Below are 25,140 nucleotides of genomic sequence, written 5' to 3' on the forward strand. Positions count from 1 at the left end.
GAATGTTGATGATTTTATCATTTCTCCCTCATTTAACCTCCCTGAATTTATTACTATTCTGGGTATAGAAAAAAAGGTCAAGCATATATTCCCCATGTCATGATCTGCAACCACTGCCAAAGACATGGCCACACTGCCAAAGTATGTTGCAGTAAACCTAGATGTTCAAGATGTGCCAATAGCCACTTTACATCATTTTGTCCTATTAATAGAGAAAATAATGCACTGTTAAAGTGTCATAATTGTCTTGGCAACCATCATGCTAAAGATAAAGCACGTCCAATAACAAAAAATGTTGAAAAGGTCATCATTAAGGCAGTACACCAAAGAATCACCATTGATGCTGCAAAAAAATAATAATGCAGATATCCTTAAATCAAGTATAGGCTACAAATGGAAGACTTTGCTCCAGCTCTTTCTAATGAAGAGTTGCCTCCCCTTCTAACCCCTGAAAACCCTACTCTAAGCCCAATCAGGTTAGCACAACAAGCAGTCTTAGAACCCCTAATTAAGAAAATAACTGATGAAATCAAAACAGTTAGAATTCCTGAAATGATCAATTCATTTATATCCTCTAAATTTAAAAAAAAATTGAAGTTTCAATCTTGGGTTGTTAGGAAAAAATGTTTTAGGATCTTAGCACCTCACATACATTATCTAATAAAACATTTATATATCTCACCCCAAATTATCTTACTTCTGAGGATGATTTCGAATCTATTGACTCTATCCCAATCTCAAAATCAGCATAAGAAATCACAAAAAAAACTTTTCTCAACAAAGAATCAATTCCTCAAAGGAAATGCAAGCACACTCTCACCTATTTCAAAACAAAAAGCAAGTAAAAATAAACGCAAACAACTTTTAGTACCAAAGACAGTTAACTGTTTAAAATGAAAATAGTTCAATTTAATACAACAGGTTTATCCATTGACTGTCTGGTTGAGCTGAAAAGATTCTTGGAGGTTGAATCCCCAGAAATTGTTTGCAGCCAAAAGTCACATTTGTCCTCTGGTCAAAAATTTAACATTAAAGATTATGCAATACATAGAAAAGATAGGATCCTTAATCTCTCTTCTCAAAAAGGTGGAGGCCTTTTAACACTTGTGAGAAATAATTTGATTAGCTGTGGTTAATATTGATATCCAATCATCTATGGAAATATTAGTTACAAAGGTTGAGATAGATAGTCAGCCCCTCAGTCAGTTGCTAATGCATATGTATAATGAAAACTTCTTTCAATAATCCTACCTTCAATTAACTATTAGACATTTCCTCAACCAACTAATACTTGGCGATTTTAATCTTCACTATCCTCTGTGGGATTCAACCCACCCTAGAGACCCTCAATCATTGTTGCTATTCAATTCAATCTTTGTCAGTCAGCATTCCCATGCTAATCATACCTAAGAATTTAGAAACTTATGTGCATTCCTTCAATAGTAAAAATTAAACCATTGATTTTTGTTTTGTTGGTAGCAGACTATCTGTTTATAGTAAGGTGTCCAGGTTCCATCACAATCTTGGCAGTCAGCTCTACCCAATTATTACAGAACTGTCTAAAAGACCGGTTCTCTCTAAATTTAGTATTGTGCTTAGATGGATTTTCAATGAGGATAATTGGAAGCCATGGGCAGCTAAATTGTGAGGTATAGTCCTTGGCATCAATAATGATATTGATGATTTAAATGATAATATCACTAAAAGCCTCATTGATGCTTGAAATATTTTCTTCCAACCCCTATTACAGTTAGTAAAAAGTAGAAAAAATATACATTTTGAAATAACAAATTAGAATCACTAAAACAAAAATAGTGTAAAACCAGAAAATTCTGGCTTTCAGATATAAAGAACCTTTATTTAAAAAAAAATTAAAATTAAGCTATTTTTAAGAAACATATCCTAACTGAAAGAAAACCAGCTTGGGAAGACATTTGTGAAAATCTATTTAATCAGTCAACTACTAAAACCCACTGGAAAATTTAAAAAAATTTGCGGGATATCAGCATAGAGAGCAGTCTATTCAAGAGATTAAGTCTAATGATTGTTCATTTAAGTTTGAGCCATATGAGGTGGAAAAGACATTGAACAGTCTTTTTGCAGGTCAGTCTTCAAATAATTGTACATATAATAATTCTCTGTCTATGGAAACTCAGTTTCCCCCAGGGTCTGTCCCAAATCTTGATAAGATGGGTGAGTTAGTTTCTATAGTATAGTTTAAATGACTCAGCAATGGGTAAAGATTTGGTCCACAATTAAATGCTTAGAGCTCTTCTATTAACTTTCTTGATCCCTCTTCTTTACCTGTTTAATGGATGTTGGGAATCTGATTCTGTTCCAATAGCTTGAAGTTTTCAATTTTAGTCCCAATATATAAAGTTAAAGGAGATCCTTCTGATCATTCTTCATACCATCCAATGGCCTTAACCTCATGCATAGCTAAACTCTTTGAGAAAATGATTAAGCTCGGGTTTAAGTCCTTTACTGATAATCTTCTTATTGCTGAACAAGCAGGTTTTCAGAAAGGTAGATCCAATCTTGATAACGTAATTCAACTTGAGTATGATATTAAGGAAGTTTTTACAAGAAAGTGAATTGTATCAGCAGTTTCCTTTGACATAAAGAAAGCTCACAATAGTTTGGACACCTTTGTAGGCAGGTTCATAAATTTAATGTTGGAAAACAATTTTTGGAATTGGTGCAGAGCAGTACTTTTTAATAAATCTATTAAAACTAGAGTTGGATCAGAAAGTTCCTCTGCTAAATTGGTCCTATTTGGTGTTCCTCAAGGAGGAGTTCTGAGTCCTCTTCTTTTGAACATAGTGATTAATGATATTATTTTGGCTGAAAGCTCTCAATAAAATTTGCCTTATATTCAGATGACATATCCCTTTGGACTGAAGACCCTTATTCTGAAACTTGTCAACCCCAGCTTAATATCTGAGGTTTATGTCCCTTCTTTAGAAGAAAGGTTCTTGAAACTTTCCTCTAACCCTTTATTAAAGTTAACACCAATCAAAATCACTATGTTTTTAAGGAATGTCTCATAAATCACACATTTTCGTGTGAAATTTGGATGCCATACAGTAGTGCAGCTGTTATCAAGTCAACTTCCTTGTAAGAGGGTATTGGTGTTCCTAAAAATCTGATCTTTTCATGCCAGACTCAGCCTTTCTCCAATCCTTCTAATATGATAGATATAAATATCCCTGGCATGGTTTACCCTAAGACTAAGATGGTCAGTCAAATCCTTTGTCAGCTAACATTAGCTAAAATTTCAAAAATTTTTAACTGGAAATATATTTACTGATGGATTCATCTCAAAAGATGGAAAGGCATCCATAGACATTTTTTTCCTGAATTGAATGGCTCATCAGTTGGGATTAGAGTTTGAGATGGAATTTCAATTTTCTATGTGGAATACCTTGCTCTCCAAAAGGTCTGGATACTGTGCTGGAAGCTGGATCAGGTGCTTTTGTTATTTTCTCTTATTCTAAAATTGTTCTTTCTGGTCTGAAAAAGAGGCATAGAAGTTATTCTAATCATTGTTCATCTGTAGGGAAATATTAAGAAAATAATGTCTTCTCAGGATCCTCAACTGAAAATGATCTGTGTTTCCTTTTCTCACAATGATTAAGGAAAACAAAATTGCTCATAGTATTGCAAAACAGGCCATTCACAGTCCAATTACTTGGAAGGTTGCTCTCACTGTAAATGAATCCTCAAAGTTAATAACCTCTGCTGCAAATTTCTTAGGATTAATAAAACCCATATTGCAGCTACTAATCTATATGTTTTGTCTTTTGCAGGGCATTGTATACCACACCAATTATCCACCCAAATAGGAAAATTGTAAACTCTATTTTCTGTCTCAAAATTGGGCATGCAATGACCAGATTATGTGAAGCATTGTATCATTTTACAGATAGTAAGTAATGCCCTTTTCATAGGTGCATAAATATTGACAAGGCAATTGATCACATTCTCTCAGAATGCCCTCATTTCACAACTGAGAGAAATATTCTAATCAGAAAAATTTAACCATTGGGCCTGAAGACATTCACCCCTCTTGTTTTAGGTTTTACCCATATTAGTAAAGATGTAAAGATAGAAATATTAAAGAAATTGGGAGTTTGTGGGTCTTCAACAAGTATTTTCAACTGATTGTAGTTTTGTTGATAAGGTTGCTTGTTTTTTACTAGTCACTGGAAGATGGTGTGAAGAGAAGATGATTTGGTTTGTATAAGGCCTATATTTTATTTCTTTTTATTTTAATTTCTTTAATTTATAATTTGTGAATCTTTGATAATTGTTTAATTTTTGTTTGGTGAAGCAGAGGGCAAAGGACAAGTGTATTTTCTCTGCAACAATAACAACAGAAATATATTTGCTTTTATCTTAGATAAATTATGTTGAAAAGAGTAAATTTACCACCTTTTAACCAGCATATTCCCTTAAAAGTACTCAACTAGCCTACTAAACTGATACCATGGAATCATCTTGGTAGTGACAACTGGCCTATATCCTATTTAGAAACATGGTAGCATTGAATGGTAGCCTATAGTATTGAAATTGTTGCTCTCAATATGTTTTTGAATGGGGAAAGGGAGGAAGTTGGTACTTCAAAGGACTTCCCAAGGTGTGATTTAGGCTCCAGAACCATTTCTAAACGTTTTACTCAAACAACTCAATAGCTCTTCAATATGGCAAATAACCCATCATCCATAATTTTACCCTGATGCTTTATCACTATGTACGCGGCACTTGAACTATCTTTTGTTAATGCTAGGATTAAAGTTGAATTTTCGAGATAGTGGAAAAAGTTTGCATGAGATTGAAATTCAAATGATACTTCTTCATACTGCCAAATTTCCGGAACGATACTGTCGAAATCAGCAGAAAAAGAAAAGTTCCTCCTCATGTGTGAATATCGCAGCTTTGTGCGAATTTCGGTAAAAATCTATCCTATTTTCCAAAATATTTTACAAGTTCATGAATTTCAACCTCTTCAATAATTTCGATCAATAAGCACATCAAATCCATAGACTGGGTAAAATCAAAACAGATATTGAAAAATTGACTTTGTCAATCATAAACTATAGAACATTTTACTCTAAACCTGATAAAAATCATTAAAGTATGTTTCTTGCATCGACAGCATAGAGTCTCATATGAAATTTTATTTGGAGCCAAAATTAGAAGGTCAGTTTGAAAAAATTGGACTTAATTTGAAAAAAATATAGGCCAGTTTGTGCTGTTTTGAGCAGTATAGCCTGGCTTTTCACCAGAAGGCCTTCAGTGGTCATAGCGGCTAAATATTTATGCTAGAACAGGGTAGGCTGATTCTAGTAGCGGTTCTTATGAGTAGTCAATTTGTTTCTGACCCAGAACGAAAGTAAAAAAAAAATAGAATATACCATTTTATTTTTCACTTACACCTATTATTATATGTCAGCATTACTGAGATGTTTGATCCATCCCAGTCTCATGCCCTAACATTAAAAGATGTAGGCCTTGCCCCAGGGTATTTAAAAATCTGAGTTAATATGTGATTTTTTTCCACTTCAAATAGGACGCAAATAAATTATTTTGTGTTACCCCTTGTAATAATTATCGCACAAACATGCGAACTTAGTGCCCCATTTTTAAATCCCGTATTTAACCAAAAAATTATATATGTGGGAGCTCAGGGATAGTGATAATCACTTGAGAAATTAATTGCAGCCAATGCTTGAAAAATGGCATACGTTGAAAAAGTGATTATTGGTTTTATTAAAAAATATTATAACTGCTCCTCGGAGAGTAATTTCGTTTACTTACCGCTTGCTTAATCTCGAAGTTGTTTTTTTGTGGATCCAAAGAGATGTTTTTCTTTTTCATTTGTTCTTATTTATTTTTCAGTGCGATAAGAAAAGTTTGGGTTTGCAAACTTCAGAGTAGCCTACTGCTCTTTTTGTAAGTACAGCCATTGCCTCTCTCGAGTATTTGGTATGTCTCTCGGTTAAGTTATGAATTCCTGTTCAGACCTCCCGAGGGTATCTCTGGAAAGAACTGGAAAAAGGTTTTGATTTTGAAATTAGGAATGAATCAGATTCCTTAGTGTTTGATAAGAATAAGTTTCCTAGACACCGATATAAAGGTATGTGTAATTTCACTAGGGGACGCTCTTACTCTCAGCTCACTATTCTCCAGCTTAACAATCGAGGGCTAAACTCTTTGTTTTCTGATGTAACAAATCCATAACAACACCTGCAGTCAGATATAGGTGGGATTTGCGAAACTTCTTACAAGACACACCGATACGCTTTTGGAAATACCTGGTTATTCTTCCCAGTTCCTGTACAGATCTACAAGATTTAGATAATTGGTAATGTTTATAAATCTCCGAGCTGCTGAGGTCTTTTACTTAATAGGCAGATTTTTGTTTGAACTTTTATTAATGGGAGATTTTAACTTAAATCTAATTGATATGGCGTCCACTATCATGGTGGATTTTCTTTCAAATATGCTCACTACTGGTGTTTTACCAACAACCTGTATTCCGACACGTTTAAGCGATACGTCGGCGACTTTAATTGATATAATGTTTTTATCATATCTTAATTTACTTCGGAATTCTGTTGTAGCGAGTGATATTTCAGACTATTTTCTTTTGATTTAATTGACTTCTTGCTAACTCGGAAAGTGTTAAGGTTAGGAAAATGGAACTTTCAGGGATAGGCCTACAGGCTAAAGTATGTCCCGGGAAGGTATTTTAAAGTACCCAACTCCACTCCTTCTCCCTCTAGAGGGTCCTGAAATTTGCCTACATGACAGGTCTATACCTATTTAAATTTTGCCAAAAACATTTTATCTTAATTTTCGGTTACTAGTTCCTTTTTCTCTGTCTTTAGGGTAAAATTCTAGTTGATTGACTTCTTGCTATCTCAGAACGGGGTTAGGTTAAGAAAATGAAACTTTCAGGGATGGGTCTACATGCTAAAGTATGTCCCAGGAAGGTACTTTGAAGTACCTACCTCCACTCCTGTTCCTCTAGATGGCCCTGACCTTCAAAAATATGTGTGTTATAAAAATGAAATCTTGCAAAATAGATCTTCTGCTTGAATGAAGTACAACAAATTGTTTTCAGCTTCACAACTTTGCTCAATCCCAATTTATAAGGTTTCAAAGATATGCAAATACATTTCCTAAATGGTCAAAAAAAACATTAATATGGCTCAAAATTCTATTCAAATAACAGGAATTGCATTTTTAGAACTAAAGGGAGAGAAAAAGCAACTGGTAACTGGAAATTAAAGTAAAATGTTGTTTTGTCAAAATTTCAATAGGTATAGACCTGTCATATAGGCGAATTTCAGGGCTCCCTAGAGGGAGAAGGAGTGGAAGTGGGTACTTTCAAATACCTTCCCGGGATATACTTTAGCCTGTAGACCCATCCCTGAAAGTTTCATTTAACTAACCTAACCCCTTTTTGAGATAGCAAGAAGTCACTCAACTAGAATTTTACCCTAAATACTAATGTTGGTTGACCTTCCCCCTCCATGAGGCAAACTAAAATTGCATAAAGTGGGCTTGCTTATACGTGACATTACCTATAGAGCAAAGTGTATTATTCCATGAGCCCTGCAGGCAGCATTGTGAGTTTTTTTCCACACCGGTACGCCTTTCATCAGCTGTGTGCCACTGACAACTAAACGCGGCCTTGGGTTCTACCTGGTAAATTTTACCCCCTACCTTGAAAATTTTCAGGAGTTCATGACCCCCCCCTCCCCGCTTTTGGCCTTGAAAGCAGATTATGAATATAATTTCTTATATTCTATTGAAAAACATTTCTCCCACAAAAAAGCTTTTTCAGAACATATTTCCGGGTATCATGAAAGATCAGAATTAATTTCTGCATCCTCCCATTCTTCTTCCATATTTTTCTGCTTGTTCATCAATAAAAAATTAAATTTTCTCCACTGAAAGCCCATTTGCGCATTATAGAAGAAGAAGAGGAAAAAAAGAATGGATCACAAATTTTCGAAAAATTTAGCCTTTAGTTTCATTTCTAATTTTAGTAGATACATTGCTCCTTCTTACTGTCATGATCGGGCAGAAAGGTGGGTAAAGTTCCAGTTTAGCTACTTTTTGTTTTCTTTGAAAGGGGCTAGGTTAGGAGAATTAAACTTTCAGGGATGGATATAGGCCTATAGATTAAAGTATGTCCCCGGAAGGTATTTTGAAGTACATGTCTCCACCCCTTCTCTTTATAGAGTTCTGACCTTTGATGTTTAAAAATCCCTGTATTTAAAAGTGCAACCTTGCAAATAGATTTTCTGCTAAAATGAAGTAAAACTGTTTACTGCTTCATAATCTTCCTCAATACAATTGATGAGGTTTCAAAGATCTACAAATATATTTCCTAAATTTAGAAAAAAAACCATCAACATGGCTTAACATTCTATTCAAATAACAGGAATTGCATTTTGAGAACTAAAATCAGAGAAAAAATAACTGATTGCTAAAAATAAATGTAAAATAATGTTTTTTTTGAATAGCAAAAAAATGCTGCAAAGCAGCATAGGTTTGAATTTAGAGCTAAATACTAATGCTGGTTGGCCCTCCCCCTCCATGAGGCAAACTAAAAATGCATAAAGTGGGCTTGCTTGTAGGTGACATTACCTATAGAGCAAAGTGTATTATTCCATGAGCCCTGTAGCCTGCATTGTGGGGTCTGTATTCATAATTTATCTAACAAACCTTGTTTGAGTTTCTTATGGCACTTGTTATCAAACAGTTTGTGGTAACAAACTGTAGTAAGGAGCAACCCGGCTCAATAGAAACCAAAACTCTAACAAATAGAATTTTGATACCAATAGCTACATCAAAAGAATTGCATTTTAATGCTGATTTTAAATATATAAGTTTCATCAAGTTTAGTCTTGCACACCAAAAGTTACAAGCCTGAGAAAATTTGTGTTATTTTAGAAAATAGGGGGAAACACCCCCTAAAAGTAATAGAATCTTAACGAAAATTACACCATCAGGTCAGCATATCAGAGAACCCTACTGTAGAAGTTTCAAGGTCCTATCTACAAAAATGTGGAATTTTGTATTTTTTGCCAGAAGGCAGATCACAGATGTGTGTTTATTTGTTTGTTTTTTTTTCTTTTCCCAGGGGTGATTGTATTGACCCAGTTGTCCTAGAATGTTGCGAGAGGGCTCATTCTAATGGAAATGAAAAGTTCTAGTGCCCTTTTTAAGTGACCAAAAAAATTGGAGGGCACCTAGGCCCCCTCCCAGGCTAATCATTTTCCCAAAGTCAATGGATCAAAATTCTGAGATAGCCATTTCATTCAGCGTAGTTGAAAAACCTTATAACTATGTCTTTGGGGATGATGTACTCCTCCATAGTCCCCATGGGAGGGGCTACAAGTTACAAACTTTGACCAGTGCTTAAATATAGTAATGGTTATTGGGAAGTGTACAGGTGTTTTCAGGAGGATTTTTTGGTTGGGGGGAGGGGTTGAAAATAGGGGGATATACTGGGGGAACTTTCCATTGAGGAATTTGTCATGGGGGAAGAAAATTTCCATGAAGGGAGCACAGGATTTACTAGCATTATTTGAAAAAAACACATTGAAAAAATAAATATGAAAAAGTTTTTTTCAGCTGGAAGTAAGGAGCAGCATTAAAACTTAAAACAAACAGAAATTATTACCCATATGAGGGGCTCACCTCCTCCTAATACTTTGCTCTTTACGCTAAAGTATTTTTAGTAATGTCAACTATTTATTCTATGGCTTTTGTGATTCAGGGGTCATTCTTAATGAATTGGGCCAAAATTTAAGATTTAGTGTAAAGAGAGAGGTACTGACGAGGGGGCAAACCCTCTCATATGTGTAATGAAAACATGAGAATAAAAAATTCTTTACATAAGCTAGTTTATAAATTATGTATATCTTTTACTAATAAAAAGATTTGTAAAAAATTAAAAGTTCTAGTTGCCTTTTTTATTAACCAAAAAATTGGAGGGCAACTAGGCTTCCTCCCCTGCTCTTTTTTTTCTCAAAATCATTCAATCAAAATTATGAGAAAGCCATTTAGCCCCCCCCCAAAAAAATGCAAATTTCGTTTTAATTATTTCTCTGCAGAGAGCCAAAATCAAAACATGCATTTATTCAAAAACGTTCAGAAATTAAATAAAAAAAACAAGTTTTTTCAGCTGAAAGTAAGGAGCAACTTTAAAACTTAAAACGAACAGAAATTACTTTGTATATGAAAGGGGCTGCTTCCTCATCAACGCCCCGCTCTTTACGCTAAAGTTTTTTACTGTTTAAAAAGAAGAGTTGAGAGAAAGAGTCAAACTTTAGCATAAAGACCAGGGCGCTGATGAGGAAGCAGCCCCTTTCATATACAAAGTAATTTCTGTTCGTTTTAAGTTTTAATGTTGCTCCTTACTTTCAGTTGAAAAAACTTTTTTTTTTATTTAATTAACCAAGTGACATATAGCAATTGCAAATTCTGTTGGTCTGTCAGTCCTGGTTTTGCTACTTTAGGCACTTCCAAGTAATCTAGGACAATGAAATTTGGCAGGTGTATCATGGACCAGACCAGATTAAATTAGAAATAGTCGTTTTCCTGATTTAACCATCCTGGGGGGGGGGAGTGGGAGGCCTGTTAATTCAGAAAAATAGAAACATTGAAGTATTTTTAACTTACAAATGGTTGATCAGATCTTTGGTGAAATTTGATGTTTGGAAGGATATTGTGTCTCAGAGCTATTATTTTAAATCCTGACCAGATCTGGTGACATTGGGGGGGGGGAGTTGGGAGGAGGAAACCTAAAATCTGGGAAAACACAGAGTAGAGGGATTGGGATGAAACTTGATGGGAAAAATAAGCACAAGTCCTAGATACATGATTGACATAACCAAAATAGATCTGCTCTCTTTGAGGTAGTTGGGGGGGGGGGGTTAATTCTGAAAAATTAGAAAAAATGAGGTATTTTTAACTTACAAATGGGTTATTGGATCTCAGTGAAATTTGATATCTAGAAGGATATTGTGTCTCAGAGCTCTTATTTTAAATCCCGACCAGATCTGGTGACATTAGGGGGGGAGTTGGGAGGGGGAAACCTAAAACTTGGAAAACACTTAGAGTTGAGGGATTGGGATGAAACTTTGTGGGAAAAATACGCAAAAGTCTTAGATACATGATTGACATAACCGTAACAGATCTGCTCTCCTTGGGGTAGTTGGGGGGGGGGGGTTAATTCTGAAAAATTAGAAAAAAATGAGATATTTTTAATCTCTGAACAGGTGATCATATCTCAATGAAATTTGATATATAGGAGGATATTGTGTCTCAGAGCTCTTATTTTAAATCTCAACCAGATCTGGTGACACTGGGGAGGGGAGTTGGGAGGGGGGAACCTAAAATCTTGGAAAACACATACTTCAGTCAATGGACATACTTCAGTCAATGGACCCATCCCTGAAAGTTTCATTTTTCTTACCTAACCCCTTTCCAAGGTAGAAAATAGTTGCTAAACTAGAATTAAACTACCTTAATTACCAAGCTGTTATGTTTACTATTTTGTTATTTCTACAAGCTTATAAGATTTCTTAAATGACAGGCTGTAGTTTGTAATATTTTCCTTGTAATTCTGAAAAAAATACAGCCTACTATTTTAATTTTGAGTTTTCAATCTCTTTTCCATTAACATTGGCTTTTCAAAACAAAATTTCTGTTATTTCAGTGGAATTTCAAACTATATTAAGGGTTTCTCATACTAGATTTAAGAATCAATTCATAGATCCTTTGGACTTTACAAATTGAGACTAATCAGATATGATTCTCAAAACACTTTCCTTGTGCCTCATTTGATCCTAAGATCTATTTTGTAAGTTTTCACTTTTACAGCCCAAATATTATTAAAGCAAAGGTCCTTTAGAGGGACAAGGAGGAGAGGTAGATGCTTCAAAATATCTTCATAGTAGATCATTGTGGCTCTGGATATATTCCTGAGTGTTTCATTCACCTTACTCAACTACTTTCTAAGATGGCAAAGATCTATTTTGTAAGATTTCACTTTTACAGCCCAAATATTATTAAAGCAAAGGTCCTTTAGAGGGATAAGGAGTAGAGGTAGATGCTTCAAAATATCTTCATAGTAGATCATTGTGGCTCTGGATATATTCCTGAGTGTTTCATTCACCTTACTCAACTACTTTCTAAGATGGCAAAAAGCCCTCTAAACTAGAATTTTACCCATGATTTTCCCAGTCAAACTATCTCTTTAACTCCTTGATTTGATTTGTTGCCTGGTTACAAACAGTTTTGGATGCTCAGTAATTTTCTAAGGTTTCCTTTTTTCTATAGTGATCCCATGTTTTCAATTAATTAGTCCACAAATTTTAGTGGTGTGAAATAGTAGTTTTAGCCTTTTCTGCTTAAAAAGTTCTGCTACAAGACTTCAACATGCATATGTCTGTCTTAATTTTTGACCACCTCAAGATCATCAATAACAAGTTGATCCCAGTTCAATTTGGCAAGCTTCTCAGAGACAACCTCCCTAGGCATAGTGGGAGGCATTGTAAGTTGTGCCCTGGGGGCAAGTATAGTTTTTATTGAAGGGATGCTTGTATAAACTTCAGAGAGGGCTCATTTGATTGAGAATTAAAAGTTCTAGTTCCCTTTTCAGAGTTGAAAGAGAGCAGAGGCCAACTAGCCCTTTCCCAACCACTCCTTTTCTGCTAAATGGATCAGATAAAAATTTTGAGATAGCTATTTTGTTGAAAATAGTTCGAAGGATAACAAAAACCTCAGTGTCAACTCAACCCCCAGGGCCCAGGGGCAGGCATTGTGAGTTATGCCCTGGGGGCATATAAGGGTCTTATGGAAGGGATGCTTGTATAAGCTTGAAAGAGGGCTCATTTGAATAGAAATTGAAAGTTCTATTTTCTTTTTCAGAGTCAAAAGAGAGCAGAGGGCAACTATCCCCCTCCACCCACTTGTTTTTCCCCAAATGTATCAGATACAAATTTTGAGATAGCTATTTTGTTAAAATAGTTCAAAGCTCAGATAACAAAAACTTCAGTGCCAACTCAACCCCCAGGGCCCAAGGGCAGGCATTGTGAGTTATGTCCTGGGGGCATGTAAGGGTCTTATGGAAGGAATGCTCATATAAGCTTCAAAGAGGGCTCATTTGAATAGAAATTGAAAATTCTAGTTCACTTTTTTAGAGTCAAAAGAGATATGATGGTAAATAGCCCCCCATGCCCTTTTTTCCCCTAACCCATCCGCTGACAATTTTGAGAATTGTTAAACTAGTTTAAAGATCAGATAAGAAAATCTCCAGTGTCAATATAACCCCTCAGGACCTGGGTACAGGTGTTGTAATTTATGCCCTGGGGGCATAAATGGTTCTGATGAGAGGAATGCTTGAATAAACTTCAGAGAGGGCTCATTTGAATGGAGGCTGAAAGTTTTATTTCACTTTTTAAGAGTTAAAAAACATTGGTAGGCAACTATTCTCTCCTCTGTGCCCTTTTTTCCCTAAACCTATCTAACAAAACTTCTTGCACACTGATTTTTGTTAATGCAACTGGTTGTGTGCTGATTTTTGTTTGTGAAACTTATTGAATGTTGATTTTTTCTCTTTGTGAAACTTGTACATTAATTTTTCCCCTTGTTGAAATGATTTTGATTATGGAGCTCACTGCATTTGATTTTTATTTATGGAACCGGCTCTGTGCTGAGTTTTTGTTTGTGAAACTTGTTCCATGTTGATTTTTCTCTCTGTGAAACTTGTGTATTAATTTATCTCCTACAAAATTGACTTTGTTCATGGAGCTTGTTGTGTGCTCATTTTTTGCTTGCTGATTTTTGTTCTTGGAACTTGTGGCATTCTGATTTTTTTTTGTGAAACTTCTTGCATTTTGATTTTTCTCTTTGTGAAACTTGTACATTGATTTTTTCCTTATGAGACTGATTTGTTGCTGATTTTTTTGTTCCTGGAGCTTGTTGTGTGCTACGTTTTGTTCGCGGAACTTGCTGTGTGCTGATTTTTGTTCCTGAAACTTGTTGGATGTAGATTTTTCTCTTTGCGAAACTTGTACATTGGTTTTTCTGCTTGTGAAACTGATTTTGTGCATGGAACTTGTAGTGGGTTAGGTTTTGGGGACTGTACCAAGTGTGGTAGAACCTACACAACCTACACATGGTACAAACCCTGAACCAAACTTAGCTTATTACAAGTTCCATGAACAAAGTAACTTAGGAGGAGAAAAATCAACATGAAACAAGCTTCACGAACAAAAATCAGTCTGTATTAAGTTCTACAAACAAAATAATCAGCGCACATCCAGTTTCATGAACGAAATCAGTTTCATAACGAGAAACGTCAATATAAAAGTTTCACAAAGAGAAAAATTAACATGCAATATATTTCATGAAAAAAACACCACAAAACAGGTTCCATGAACAAAAATCAGCACGCAACAAGTTCCACAAACAAAATCAGTTTCACAAGAAGAAGTCAGTTTCACAAAAATCTTCACAAGTTTCACGTGAGAAAAATAAACATACAACAAGTTCCATGAACAAAAAATATGCATGCAACAAATTCCATGCAAAAAACCAGTTTCACGAAGAGAAAAATCAATATAGTGGTTTGAAGAAGAAAATAATCAACATACAAAAAGTTTCACAAACAAAAACCAGCACGCAACAAGCTCCACAAACAAAATTGGTTTCACGAGGAGACAAATCAGTGTACAGGTTTCACGATGAGATAAATCAACATACAACAAGTTTCACAAACAAAAATGAGCATGCAACAAGTTCCACAAACGAAAATCAGCTCGCAACAAGTTCCTTGGATAAAATCAGTTTCACAAAGAGAAAAATCAAGATGCAGCAAATTTTCATGAAACAAAATCGGCATGCAGCAAGTTCCAGGAACAAAAATTCAACTTGCAACAACTTTCGTGAACAAGATCAATTTCACTAGGAGAGGAATCAATGTACACGTTTCATGAAGAAAAATACACATGCAACAAGTTTCACAAACAAAAATCAGTACGCAACAAGTTCCATGAACAAAAATCAGCACGTACCAAGTTCAGTGAAAAAAAAAATCAGTTTCACAAGGGGAAAAAAATCAGTGTACATGTACCACAAAGAGAAAAATCAACGTGCAATAAGTTTCTCCAACGAAAATGAGCTTGCAACAAGCTCCACCATAAAAATCAGCACGCAAACAGTTCCTTGAACAAAATCAATTTCACGAGGAGAAAACAATCAATGTAGAAGTTTTACAAAGAGGAAAATCAACATGCAATGAGTTTTCCAAACAGAAATCAGCACACAACAAGTTCCACAAATAAAAATCAGTAAGCAATAAGTTCTATGAACAAAATCTGTTTGACAAGGAGAAAAAAAATCAATGTACAAGTTTGACGAAAAAACCAGCACGCAACTAGTTCCACAAAGAAAACTCAGCACGCCACTAGTTCCATGAGTAAAATCATTTTCACGAGGAACAAAAAATCATTGTACAAGTTTCACGATGAGAAAAATGACATTGCAACAAGTTTCACGACCAAAAATCAGCACGTAACAAGTTCCACGAAGAAAAATCAGCAGGCAACATGTTCCATGAGCAAAATCGGTTTCACAAGGAGACAAATCGGTGTAGAAGTTTCAATATAGGAGAAAATTCAGTATGTAAAAAGTTTCACGAACAAAAAAATCCGCACGTAACGAGTTTCACGAAGAAAATCAGCATGCAACAAGTTCCATGAACAAAATCAGTTTCACGAGGAGAAAAATATAAATTTACAAGTTTCAAGAAGAGAAAAATTAACATGCAACAAGTTTCACGTACAAAAAAATTAGCACGCAACAATTTCCACGAACAAAAATCAGAACGCAACAAGTTCTATGAACGAAACTAGTTTCAACAGGAGAAACATCATTATACAAATTTCTGAAAGAGAAAAATCAAGGTGCAGCAAGTTTCACGAAAAAAATCAGCATGCAGTAAGTGCCATGAACGAAAATCGGCACACAACAAGTTCCATGAACAAAATCTGTTTCATGAGCAATCAACTCGCAACAAGATGCACGAATAAAAATGAGCCTCTAACGAACGAAAATCAGCACACAACGAGTTTCATGAAGAAAAATCAGCATGCAACAAGTTCCATGAACAAAATAAGTTTCACGAGGAGAAAAATATCAATTTACAAGTTTCACGAAGAGAAAAATTAACATGTTACAAATTTCATGTTCAAAAAAATCAGACGCAACAAGTTCCACGAACAAAAATCAGAATGCAACAAGTTCTATGAACGAAATATGTTTCTACAGGAGAAAAATCAATATACAAATTTCTGAAAGAGAAAAATCGATGTGCAGCAAGTTTCACGAAATAAAAATCAGCATGCAATAAGTGCCACAAACGAAAATCGACACGCAACAAGTTCCATGAATAAAATCAGTTTCACGAGGAGAAAAATCAATGAGCAAGTTTCACGAAGAGAAAAATCAACACGCAACAAGATTCACGAATAAAAATGAGCATGCAACAAGTTCAACGAATAAAAATCAGCAGGCAATACGTTCAATGAACAAAATCAGTTTCACGAGGAGAAAAATCAATGTATGTGTTTCCCGAAGAGAAAAATAAAGATTCAACAAGTTGCATGAACAAAAAATCTTCACTTAGCAAGTTCCATGAACAAAAAACCCACCTTGCAACAACTTTCATGAGGAAAATCAGTTTCACTAGGAGAAAAACCAATGTACAAGTTTCATAAAGAGAAATATATACATGCAGTAAGTTCCACGAACAAAAATCAGTACACATCAAGCTGCATAGACACAAATCAGCAGGCAACAAGTTCAATGAACAAAATCAGTTTCACGAAGAGAAAAATCAAGATTCAGTAAGTCTCATGAACAAAAAATCTGCACTTAGCAAGTTCCATGAACAAAGAACCAACTTGCAACAACTTTCAGGAGGTAAATCAATTTCACGAACAAAAATCAGTACACATCAAGCAGCATGGGCAAAAATCGGCACACAACAACTTACATGAACAAAATCTGTTTCACGAGGAGAAAAATCAACATGTAACAAGTTTAACAAACAAAATTCAGCTTGATACAAGTTCCATGAACAAAATCAGCACGCAACAAGATCCTTGAACAAAATCAGTTTCAAGAGGAGAAAAATCGATGTAGAAGTTTCACGAAGAGAAAAAATCAGCACGCAACAAGCTCCACGAACAAAAATCAGCACGCAACAAGTCAATTAGACAAAATCAGTTTAACGAGGAGAAAAACCGATGCACAAGTTTCACGAGGAGAAAAACCAACATGCAACAAGTTTCTCGAATAAAAATCAGCATGGAACATGTTGCACAAACAAAAATCAGCAGGCAACAAGTTCAGTGAATAAAATTAGTTTCACAAGGAGAAAAATCAATCTACAAGTTTTACAATGAGAAAAATCAAGATGCAACAAGTCTCATGAACAAAAAATCAAACTCGCTACAATTTTCATGACAAAAATAAGTTTCACTAGCAAGTAATCAATTTACAAGTCTCATGAAGAGAAAAATACACATGCAACAGGTTTTACGAAGAAAAATCAGTACTCAACAAGATCCATGAACAAAAATGAGCCCGCAACAAGCTACATCAGTTTCACGAGGAGAAAAAAAAATCAATGTAAAACTTCACAAAGAGAAAAATCAACATGCAACAAGTTTCACGAACAAAAAACAGCTTGCAACAAGTTCACGAGCAAAATCAGCACACAAATAGTTCCTTGAACAATGTCAGTTTCACGAGGAGAAAAGAAAATCACTGTACACGTTTCAGGAAAAGAAAAATCAATATGCAACAAGTTTCCTGAACAAAATCAAATTTACGTGGAGAACAATCAATGTACTAGTTTTTATAAAGAGGAAAATAGATATGCAACAAGTGCCAAGACCGAAATTGAGCGTTTAGCAAATTCCACGAACAAAAATTTGGAGCAGCAAGTTCAATGAACAAAGTCAGTTTCCCGAGGAGAAAAACCAATGTACAAGTTTCAAGAAGAGAAAGTCAAGATCTGACAAGTCTCATAAACAAAAATCAACTTGCAGCAATTTTCATGAACAAAATCAGTTTCACTAGGAGAAAAATCAATTTACTATTCTGCGAACAAAAATGTATTGTTCCACGAACAAAAACCAGCACGCAACAAAGTATTTTGTTCCTTGAACAAAACAAGTTTCACGAGGCGAAAAATCAATGTACAATTTTCTCAAAGAGAAGAATCAGCATGCAACAAGTTTCACGAGCAGAAATCAGCACGCAACAAGTTTTGTGCACAAAAATAAGCACGCAACAAATTCCCTGAACAAAATCAGTTTTACGAAGAGAAAATTCAATGTAGAAGTTTCACAAAGAGAAAAATCAGTATGCAACAAGTTTCACGAACAAAAAAATCAGCACACAACAAGTTCCACAAACAAAATCAGAACGCAACAAGTTCCCCGAATGAAATCAGTTTCACCAGGGGAAAAAAATTAATGTACAAATTTCAGAAAGAGAAAAATCATTGTGCAGCAAGTTTCACAAAAAACAAATCAGCATGCAATAAGTGCCACGAACAAAAATCAGCACGCAAAAAGTTCCGTGAACAAAATCGGTTTCGCGATGAGAAAAATCAATGTAGAAGTTTCATGAACAAAAAAAAACAAGGCGCAACAAGCTCCATTACCAAAATAAGTTTCACGAGGAGAAAAATAAATGTACAAATTTTATGAAGGGAAAAATCAGTATGTAACATTTTTCACAAAGAAAAATCAGCACAAAACAAGATCCTCGAACAAAAATTAGAACGCAACAAGTTTCATGTACCAAATCAGTTTCACGAGGAGAGAAAATGAATGTACATTTTTCACGAAGAAAAATTAACATGCAACAAGTATCATGAACAAAAATCAGCACGCAACAAGTTCCACGAACATTATTGGCACGCAACAAGTTCTGTGAACAATCTTCTTACCTTCTTAAAACAACACTGTTCTTCTCTTAAAACTTCATGTACAGCTTCAGAATGCAATGAGTTTCACGAAGCAAAATCAGTTTCACAGGATAAATTTTTTCTTTAAATGATCGAAGTTTAAATGATTGGTTCTTTTGTAAGCAAATTCTTGTGTAAAAAACCCTATTAGCGTTTCTTCTGATGAATCTTAGGAATTGAGGTCAGCGTAGCACAACGTGCCAGCCTCTAATGACACCACTCTGGCGCAAATTATCATACCTAAGGGTTTTCTACCTTTTTTCCCTCAAACGATAAATTTATAAACTAAGAATGACCATTGTTCTTATTTGAACAGCGGAAACTTACCATTTTATTGCTAGATTGCGATATTTCATGAAAACTCCCAGTCTGTGACATTCAATGGCTGACAAACGACACCCGCTAGCAAGCATTATCACAAACATGACATATTTTGGGCATTTTCCTGCAACTGTTTTTTCACTTCATGTCACATATCATCCTTTTTTTTAGGTCAGCTCAAATGAGGCTATATTCATTAAAGAAAGGAGATTTTGGACTTCTCTTTACTGGTTTATTTGGCCTTTTGGGCGTTGCTCTGTTCATTGGCATAGCAGGTAATTAATTTGATTTCATTTTGATTTGGCTGCTTTGCTAGTTACTCCATTGTCATAGGTAAGGTAAGAAAAAGGTAAACCATTTAACATTGGACTTCGGAGTCCTTACCTAGAGTGTTTGTCTCCATTATGACCCTTCAGCCAGGAAGTGCAATGAGGGGTTTGGAGGCCAGCCACTCTGTGCTTTTGGACACCCTTTCTGTTTACCTAAACCAGATTTCTCCAGGTACCTATTTAAGGCTGGTTTGACTCTGGGTGATTTTATGGATTCATGCCACTAACCCCCATTCTAATCTAAATAACCATTGTTGTAGGACCCGCTAATCTTTGGTGGCATAGAAGCTAATTTTTAAAACTTTATATCACATACAAAAACAAAACATGAAATGGTAGGAAGCTAACCCTCTGTCTTATTATGTGCCAAAACAATTTTGAGTAAGGTGAATTAATATAGCAAAAACACAAACATGCAGTCAAAAGCGTGTCCACTGGACCTATTGACTGCAGGGATTAGGATAATTAGATGGCACTACATTCATTTCACATATCATTAGTCAAGCAGGGGAAATAATTGTTATTACCTTTGAGACAACTCTTTTATTGGAATATTCTTTACCAGCTTACCTGCAGAATGCATTTTCATTTTGCTAAAACCTGATATATTGCTTTCCCAAAGGCTAGAGGGTCCCCATCCCTAAAGGCGTCATTAGAGTATCATTTGTGTTTGATTGAAAACTTTATTTTAACAGCTACTAATTATTTTTTTTAGTTTAGAATAGCTATCTGTTGTTTAGTCATTTCAGTGAAATGAATTTAAAAGGTAGAAATTATTGATGAAAATTAATGGCCCCAATTAAAAAAAACTTCTGTAATTGATTATAGATGCGAACTGATAGATTGCCAAATATCATGCTATTCAAAAATGTACCTGTGACAAATCACACCAAGACTTTATTGAATGGGTTTATAAGAGGTATTTTGATGAAAATCAAAGTAGATGGTACCTTAATGCTGAAGGATAAAGAGTAAACCCTTGACTAGAGCGGGGTAAAGAAGGAGGGTGCACTGCTGTGTTGACTTCAGGCGTTTTTGTGCTGCAATAAGATTTTTGCGTGTTGTGGTGGTAAACGATTTTTAAACAGTTTTGATTTGAAAGAGCATTACGATTTTGATATGTATATAAAAGTTGAAGATGGCTAGATAACATTTTTGGTTTTCTGATAATGTTTGGAAAGGGTGGGATCATTTAATTTTTTGTCCAAATCAGATCAATCATCTTGGTAGTATAGACACTGTTACATTTTATTTTATCTTTCAGTCATTATAAGACAGATGCTATATTATATACCACCATTACCACCCTTCCTGACATGTATACAGCTTTGATAAATATCTGAATCCATTGTTATCTCTATGCTGTTGTTGCTTCAAAAATATGCGCTTTATCATTTAATCAAATTCTTCATTATAATGGACAGTAAGTAAAGAGTGTCCCTTGCCAATACCAATTGCCAATACCTTGCAAATCGAGCAGGGGCTGATTTGAGTGAAGAATAATGTTCCAATGACTACACTTCAGTGACAGCTTTTCAACAATAATTATTATGAATTGTTTGAAAACGGGTAGTCATTTTACTAAAGCCTCCCTTTTTATTTTAGCTTAAAGAGTTGAAGTATAGTCAAATAAAAAGTCTAGTCAAATAGACTTTGACTAGGGATATATTTTGTTATATCCCTTGTGAATATTTTGTTTGTAAGGATGAAGTAGCCTTCTGCTTTTAACGGATGGTTCTAAATTTAGGTCCTTCTGTGACATCAGTTACTGAAGTTCAGGTTCATGATGAAGAGCCTTACATTCCTGGAGGTCCTTTTGCTTTTCAATTGCCTGAAGTGACTGCTTATAATCAAGAATTCTGGGTTCTTGCCCAAATAACTACAGCTAATAAAGATGGTATGTTGTCTTTGCAATCAGTTGTTAATTGCTATTGATTTTTTTAAAATAGGCTAGTCATATAATATTTTCTTCTTGTTTTTTTTTTTTTTCAAATGTATGTGGTGTTTATAGCGCATCTTTTTTGCAATTTTTTGCTGTTCTGTAAGGAACGGTTTTGACAATTTTCAAGTCCTGATACAATTTTAATTTTGGGAAAAAATAGCATAACCAATATTAACTTTGTCATCAACAAACTCAGGAAATGTGTAGTAGAAATTGTGGTGGAATTTGGAAGCCCTTTGTGCAATGTATAGACTACGCATTCAGTGTTCCTTTTGGTAGCTCATATTGGGATTTGACTCTCACAAACCTCAAATTGAAAGTATGAATTGAGACTTGAATCCGGAATAGCTTGTAATCTTTGACATTTGGGGTGGGGGTTAGGGGACTAGTAGAAACGTGTAATTGCACTTTGGAAATTAGTCGTGTTGAATGCAAAGTGGGGTATTCATGAGGGTCTTTACATAGACTGAACAAAAACTAAACTATAGCCTATAAGAATCTCAAAAATATTGACAAAAAAATAATTTTAAAAGAATCACGTTTCGTCATGGCTGGAGGTCCGATTTGTTGGACTTGTGATTTGGAAAGCACTGGCTCATAAAGCTATTTCATATAATTTTAAGATTTTTTGACTCGAAGTAGCTTCGTTGTCTATATTCATTGTCATGTCTGGTGGGGTATACACCTTTCCCAAAGCTTCCAATTTTCAGACCCGAATCAATTTTTTTCACGAACACTCCACACATACCTAGGAAGACACTGGTATGTCAATGATTTTTCAGGCGATGATGCCTGGCATCGGTAATGTCGAAAGTACTCAAGAGTTTACATCACCTAGCAAACTGTAAACAATGAAATTGTGTGAACAGTGAAGAGCAGAAATATGAGAGCAAATAGAAAGCAAGAAGGGAAAGGCTATTTATTATCACTTGTATAATTGTTCATAAAAAGAAGGTTAACATTACTTCCTTGATTGGTACCATTTTTATTAGTTATTCGTTCCTTTTTCGGATGCATATAAGTATTTTCATGTTTCCAAGACATTTTAATCACGCTGACACATACTTTGCACACTTGAGAAATTTTGATCGATATCACAGAAAAGGAGTATTTTTTCCTTGAAAACACTCATCTGTGATCCTCGGATTTTATCCTTTTTGTCAAAAACAACTATAATGTGAAATCGACGAAATACTTTCAGGCAGTGGAAACAAATTTGAATACATAAAAATCTAGAAAGTTTTGAAAAAAATGCTTATATATCAAAATATACTAAAACCTAAAATACAATTGTTCATAATATCTTGAAAAATTAAAATTTTTTAACTCTAGAAATGAAAGCATAGAACAGCCAGGGCGTATTTATAATCATTCAGGGACCTTTATGTGACTATATCCTTCAATATGAACATAAATATTATGCCACTACGAATGTCAGAAAGTGCTTACGACTTTCTATATGATGAGTGCCGTATGCTTTCATTTTTATCCAAATTTTATATGGAAGAAGCCATTTCTTGTGTACGTTTTGAAGCAGTTGAAGTAGGTCTTCTTGTATGACACCCCACTTATTAACGTAATTCCAAAAAGCAACTATTTTGGCAAAACCATCTGCTTCGTCGTCTTCAATACAATAAAAACCTTGGGAAATAAAAGAAAAACCCAAAGCAAAAACGTGAAGAAAACTTGATGACGAAAAAAGTGAGTAAAAAGCAGCTTGGACGACATCTGAACTAACTAACCGAGAGTTAAAAAAGTCACCAAAACTAAAACACAAATAGGAAACCAATTTGACATTCAATCTTTTGTACGTTTTTTTTTTGCAGTTGTAGATGCAGTTAATCTTATGTTCTGTTTCTAATAGTTGGCTCCTTGGAATATTATTTTCCCGACACATCGACTGTGATAGTTCAAAAGGCGGTGTGCGCTACAACATAAATTTTACAGGAGAGCGGAAAGCAGATAAATGTGCATGGAATTTTCGGAATTTGACTATACCTTTTTTTTACATAGTTAAGACATGAAAAAACAATATCGGAATCATAAACTCAGTTTCCTAACTGTTTTTCTGTGCTTGAAAAGTGGGTAAGCACATTCTGGAGAAAAAAAAAAATTCAAAAATTTTGCAAACCAATAAAAATAAAAGAATGTGGACTGAACCAACCAGTGGAAGATGCGCTGTTTAATTTAGTCGATAATTTTGAGATCTACCAAAAAATCTGAGAGAAAGCCTTTTGAATTATGTTTCCCAAATTGGAACTCACGGAAAGTTCTTCTGATTCTTTTTTGACTTCGAGTATTTTTAAAATATTCTTTTATACAATAAAAGCATCTGGGAAAGACTGCAATAGGCCTTGGCCAAGAAATTTTTTTCCTTCAAGATTTATCGAAATTTTTGCGTTTTTTTTTTCTGCGAATATTGGTCCACTGAATCTAACCCGAGCGTACATAGAGCTTTTTTACTTTTCTATGAGCTTTCTATTTGCAAGGATCCGGTAAAACTGCCGCTGCTAATGCAGCCATGTTTCTTCAGCATCTCTGTTCTTGTATTTTTCTTCAGCATCTCTGTTCTTGTATTTATTCTGGGTTTTCTTTAATGCTAATGCGATGATTTGAAATGGTTTAGTAGTTCAGGCTCAAAAATTATTTATGAGTCTTGACGTCACCCTAATTCTTATTACTTTGTTGTAGAAAATTGGTTTTATCAAGAACTATTTCTATGGTGGAGGGAACCAAGGCAAACCTACGTGTTTGCCCTTGGGACTAATATGAACTTTTACTGCACTAAAATTGGAAAAAAGTATGAAACTGTTGGTAGTACACTTACTTTTCTTAGAAGCCCCTTCTCCTAGGTGCGTTATTAAATCCTTTTGTGTCGCCAAAAACGGTATTGATATTTTAGATGAAACCTACGAGCGCAAGTTTCATGTCAATGTTTGTGCCTACAATGTACTGGAAAGTAATTTTAAGGACCAGGAACATGAGTGGTTCATGAGGTATTAACAAGAAAGTCACTGTTATGCTTGTTATTTTTTCTTTTGTCGACATTTTAGTTTTGCTCCATGTTATTTTCGTTTAATTGTGTTTTTCGATAAGCTTATCCCTTTTTGTTTGAGATCTAGCAGCTTTCTCCAAGAATTCGGTTGAACGTTATGCTACAGTTTTTTGTTTCATATACTTTAATCGTAGGGGGAAAACAAAACACCCTTTTCGGAAAGTTTTTTTTCAACTAATTTCCGTCCATTTTTCAATGGTGAAGTTTGAAGTCTTCCAACATTCCGTATTTCAATATCAAAGTTTTGTTTCAGTATCAAAGTTTCATCAAATTATCAAAACATCAAAGTGATGTTTTTTTCAACATTAAAGTTTCGAAGTTCAAACCCTTCCCTCGTGGATGTAGTAGTAGTTGCAAGCAGTCGCAGTCACAGGTATAAGTTGTCGCAGTCGGAAGCATTCATATTTACAGTCAAAACCAG

At 34.8% G+C, this 25,140-nt stretch overlaps 2 protein-coding genes across 4 annotated transcripts in view; one reads left to right on the forward strand and one right to left on the reverse strand.

Moving 5' to 3' along the window:
* Positions 1–7,719, reverse strand: part of LOC136040444 (protein DGCR6L-like) — a 28,199-nt gene extending 20,480 nt beyond the window's left edge. The window contains exons 1-2 of one of the 3 annotated variants that reach the window (XM_065724696.1): positions 4,735–4,838; positions 3,425–3,513 (exon numbers count right to left, since the gene is read on the reverse strand). The gene's annotated coding sequence lies outside the window, so the exon portion shown is untranslated. Of the gene's footprint in view, positions 1–3,424; positions 3,514–4,734; positions 4,854–7,592 lie in introns of those variants that run through there. The other 2 variants (XM_065724697.1, XM_065724695.1) reach the window with 2 other exon arrangements.
* Positions 7,720–7,995: 276 nt separating this feature from the next.
* The window catches only part of LOC136040480 (transmembrane protein 181-like), a 59,090-nt gene continuing 41,945 nt past the window's right edge, over positions 7,996–25,140 (forward strand). The window contains exons 1-4 of the mRNA XM_065724698.1: positions 7,996–8,102; positions 19,565–19,668; positions 21,470–21,619; positions 24,567–24,660. Of these exons, the coding sequence (XP_065580770.1) occupies positions 8,008–8,102; positions 19,565–19,668; positions 21,470–21,619; positions 24,567–24,660 (443 nt within the window). The 5' untranslated portion in view covers positions 7,996–8,007. The remainder of the gene's footprint in view (positions 8,103–19,564; positions 19,669–21,469; positions 21,620–24,566; positions 24,661–25,140) is intronic.

This window comes from Artemia franciscana, chromosome 2 (genome assembly GCF_032884065.1).
Source record: "Artemia franciscana chromosome 2, ASM3288406v1, whole genome shotgun sequence".
Taxonomy (NCBI): Eukaryota; Metazoa; Arthropoda; class Branchiopoda; order Anostraca; family Artemiidae; genus Artemia; species Artemia franciscana.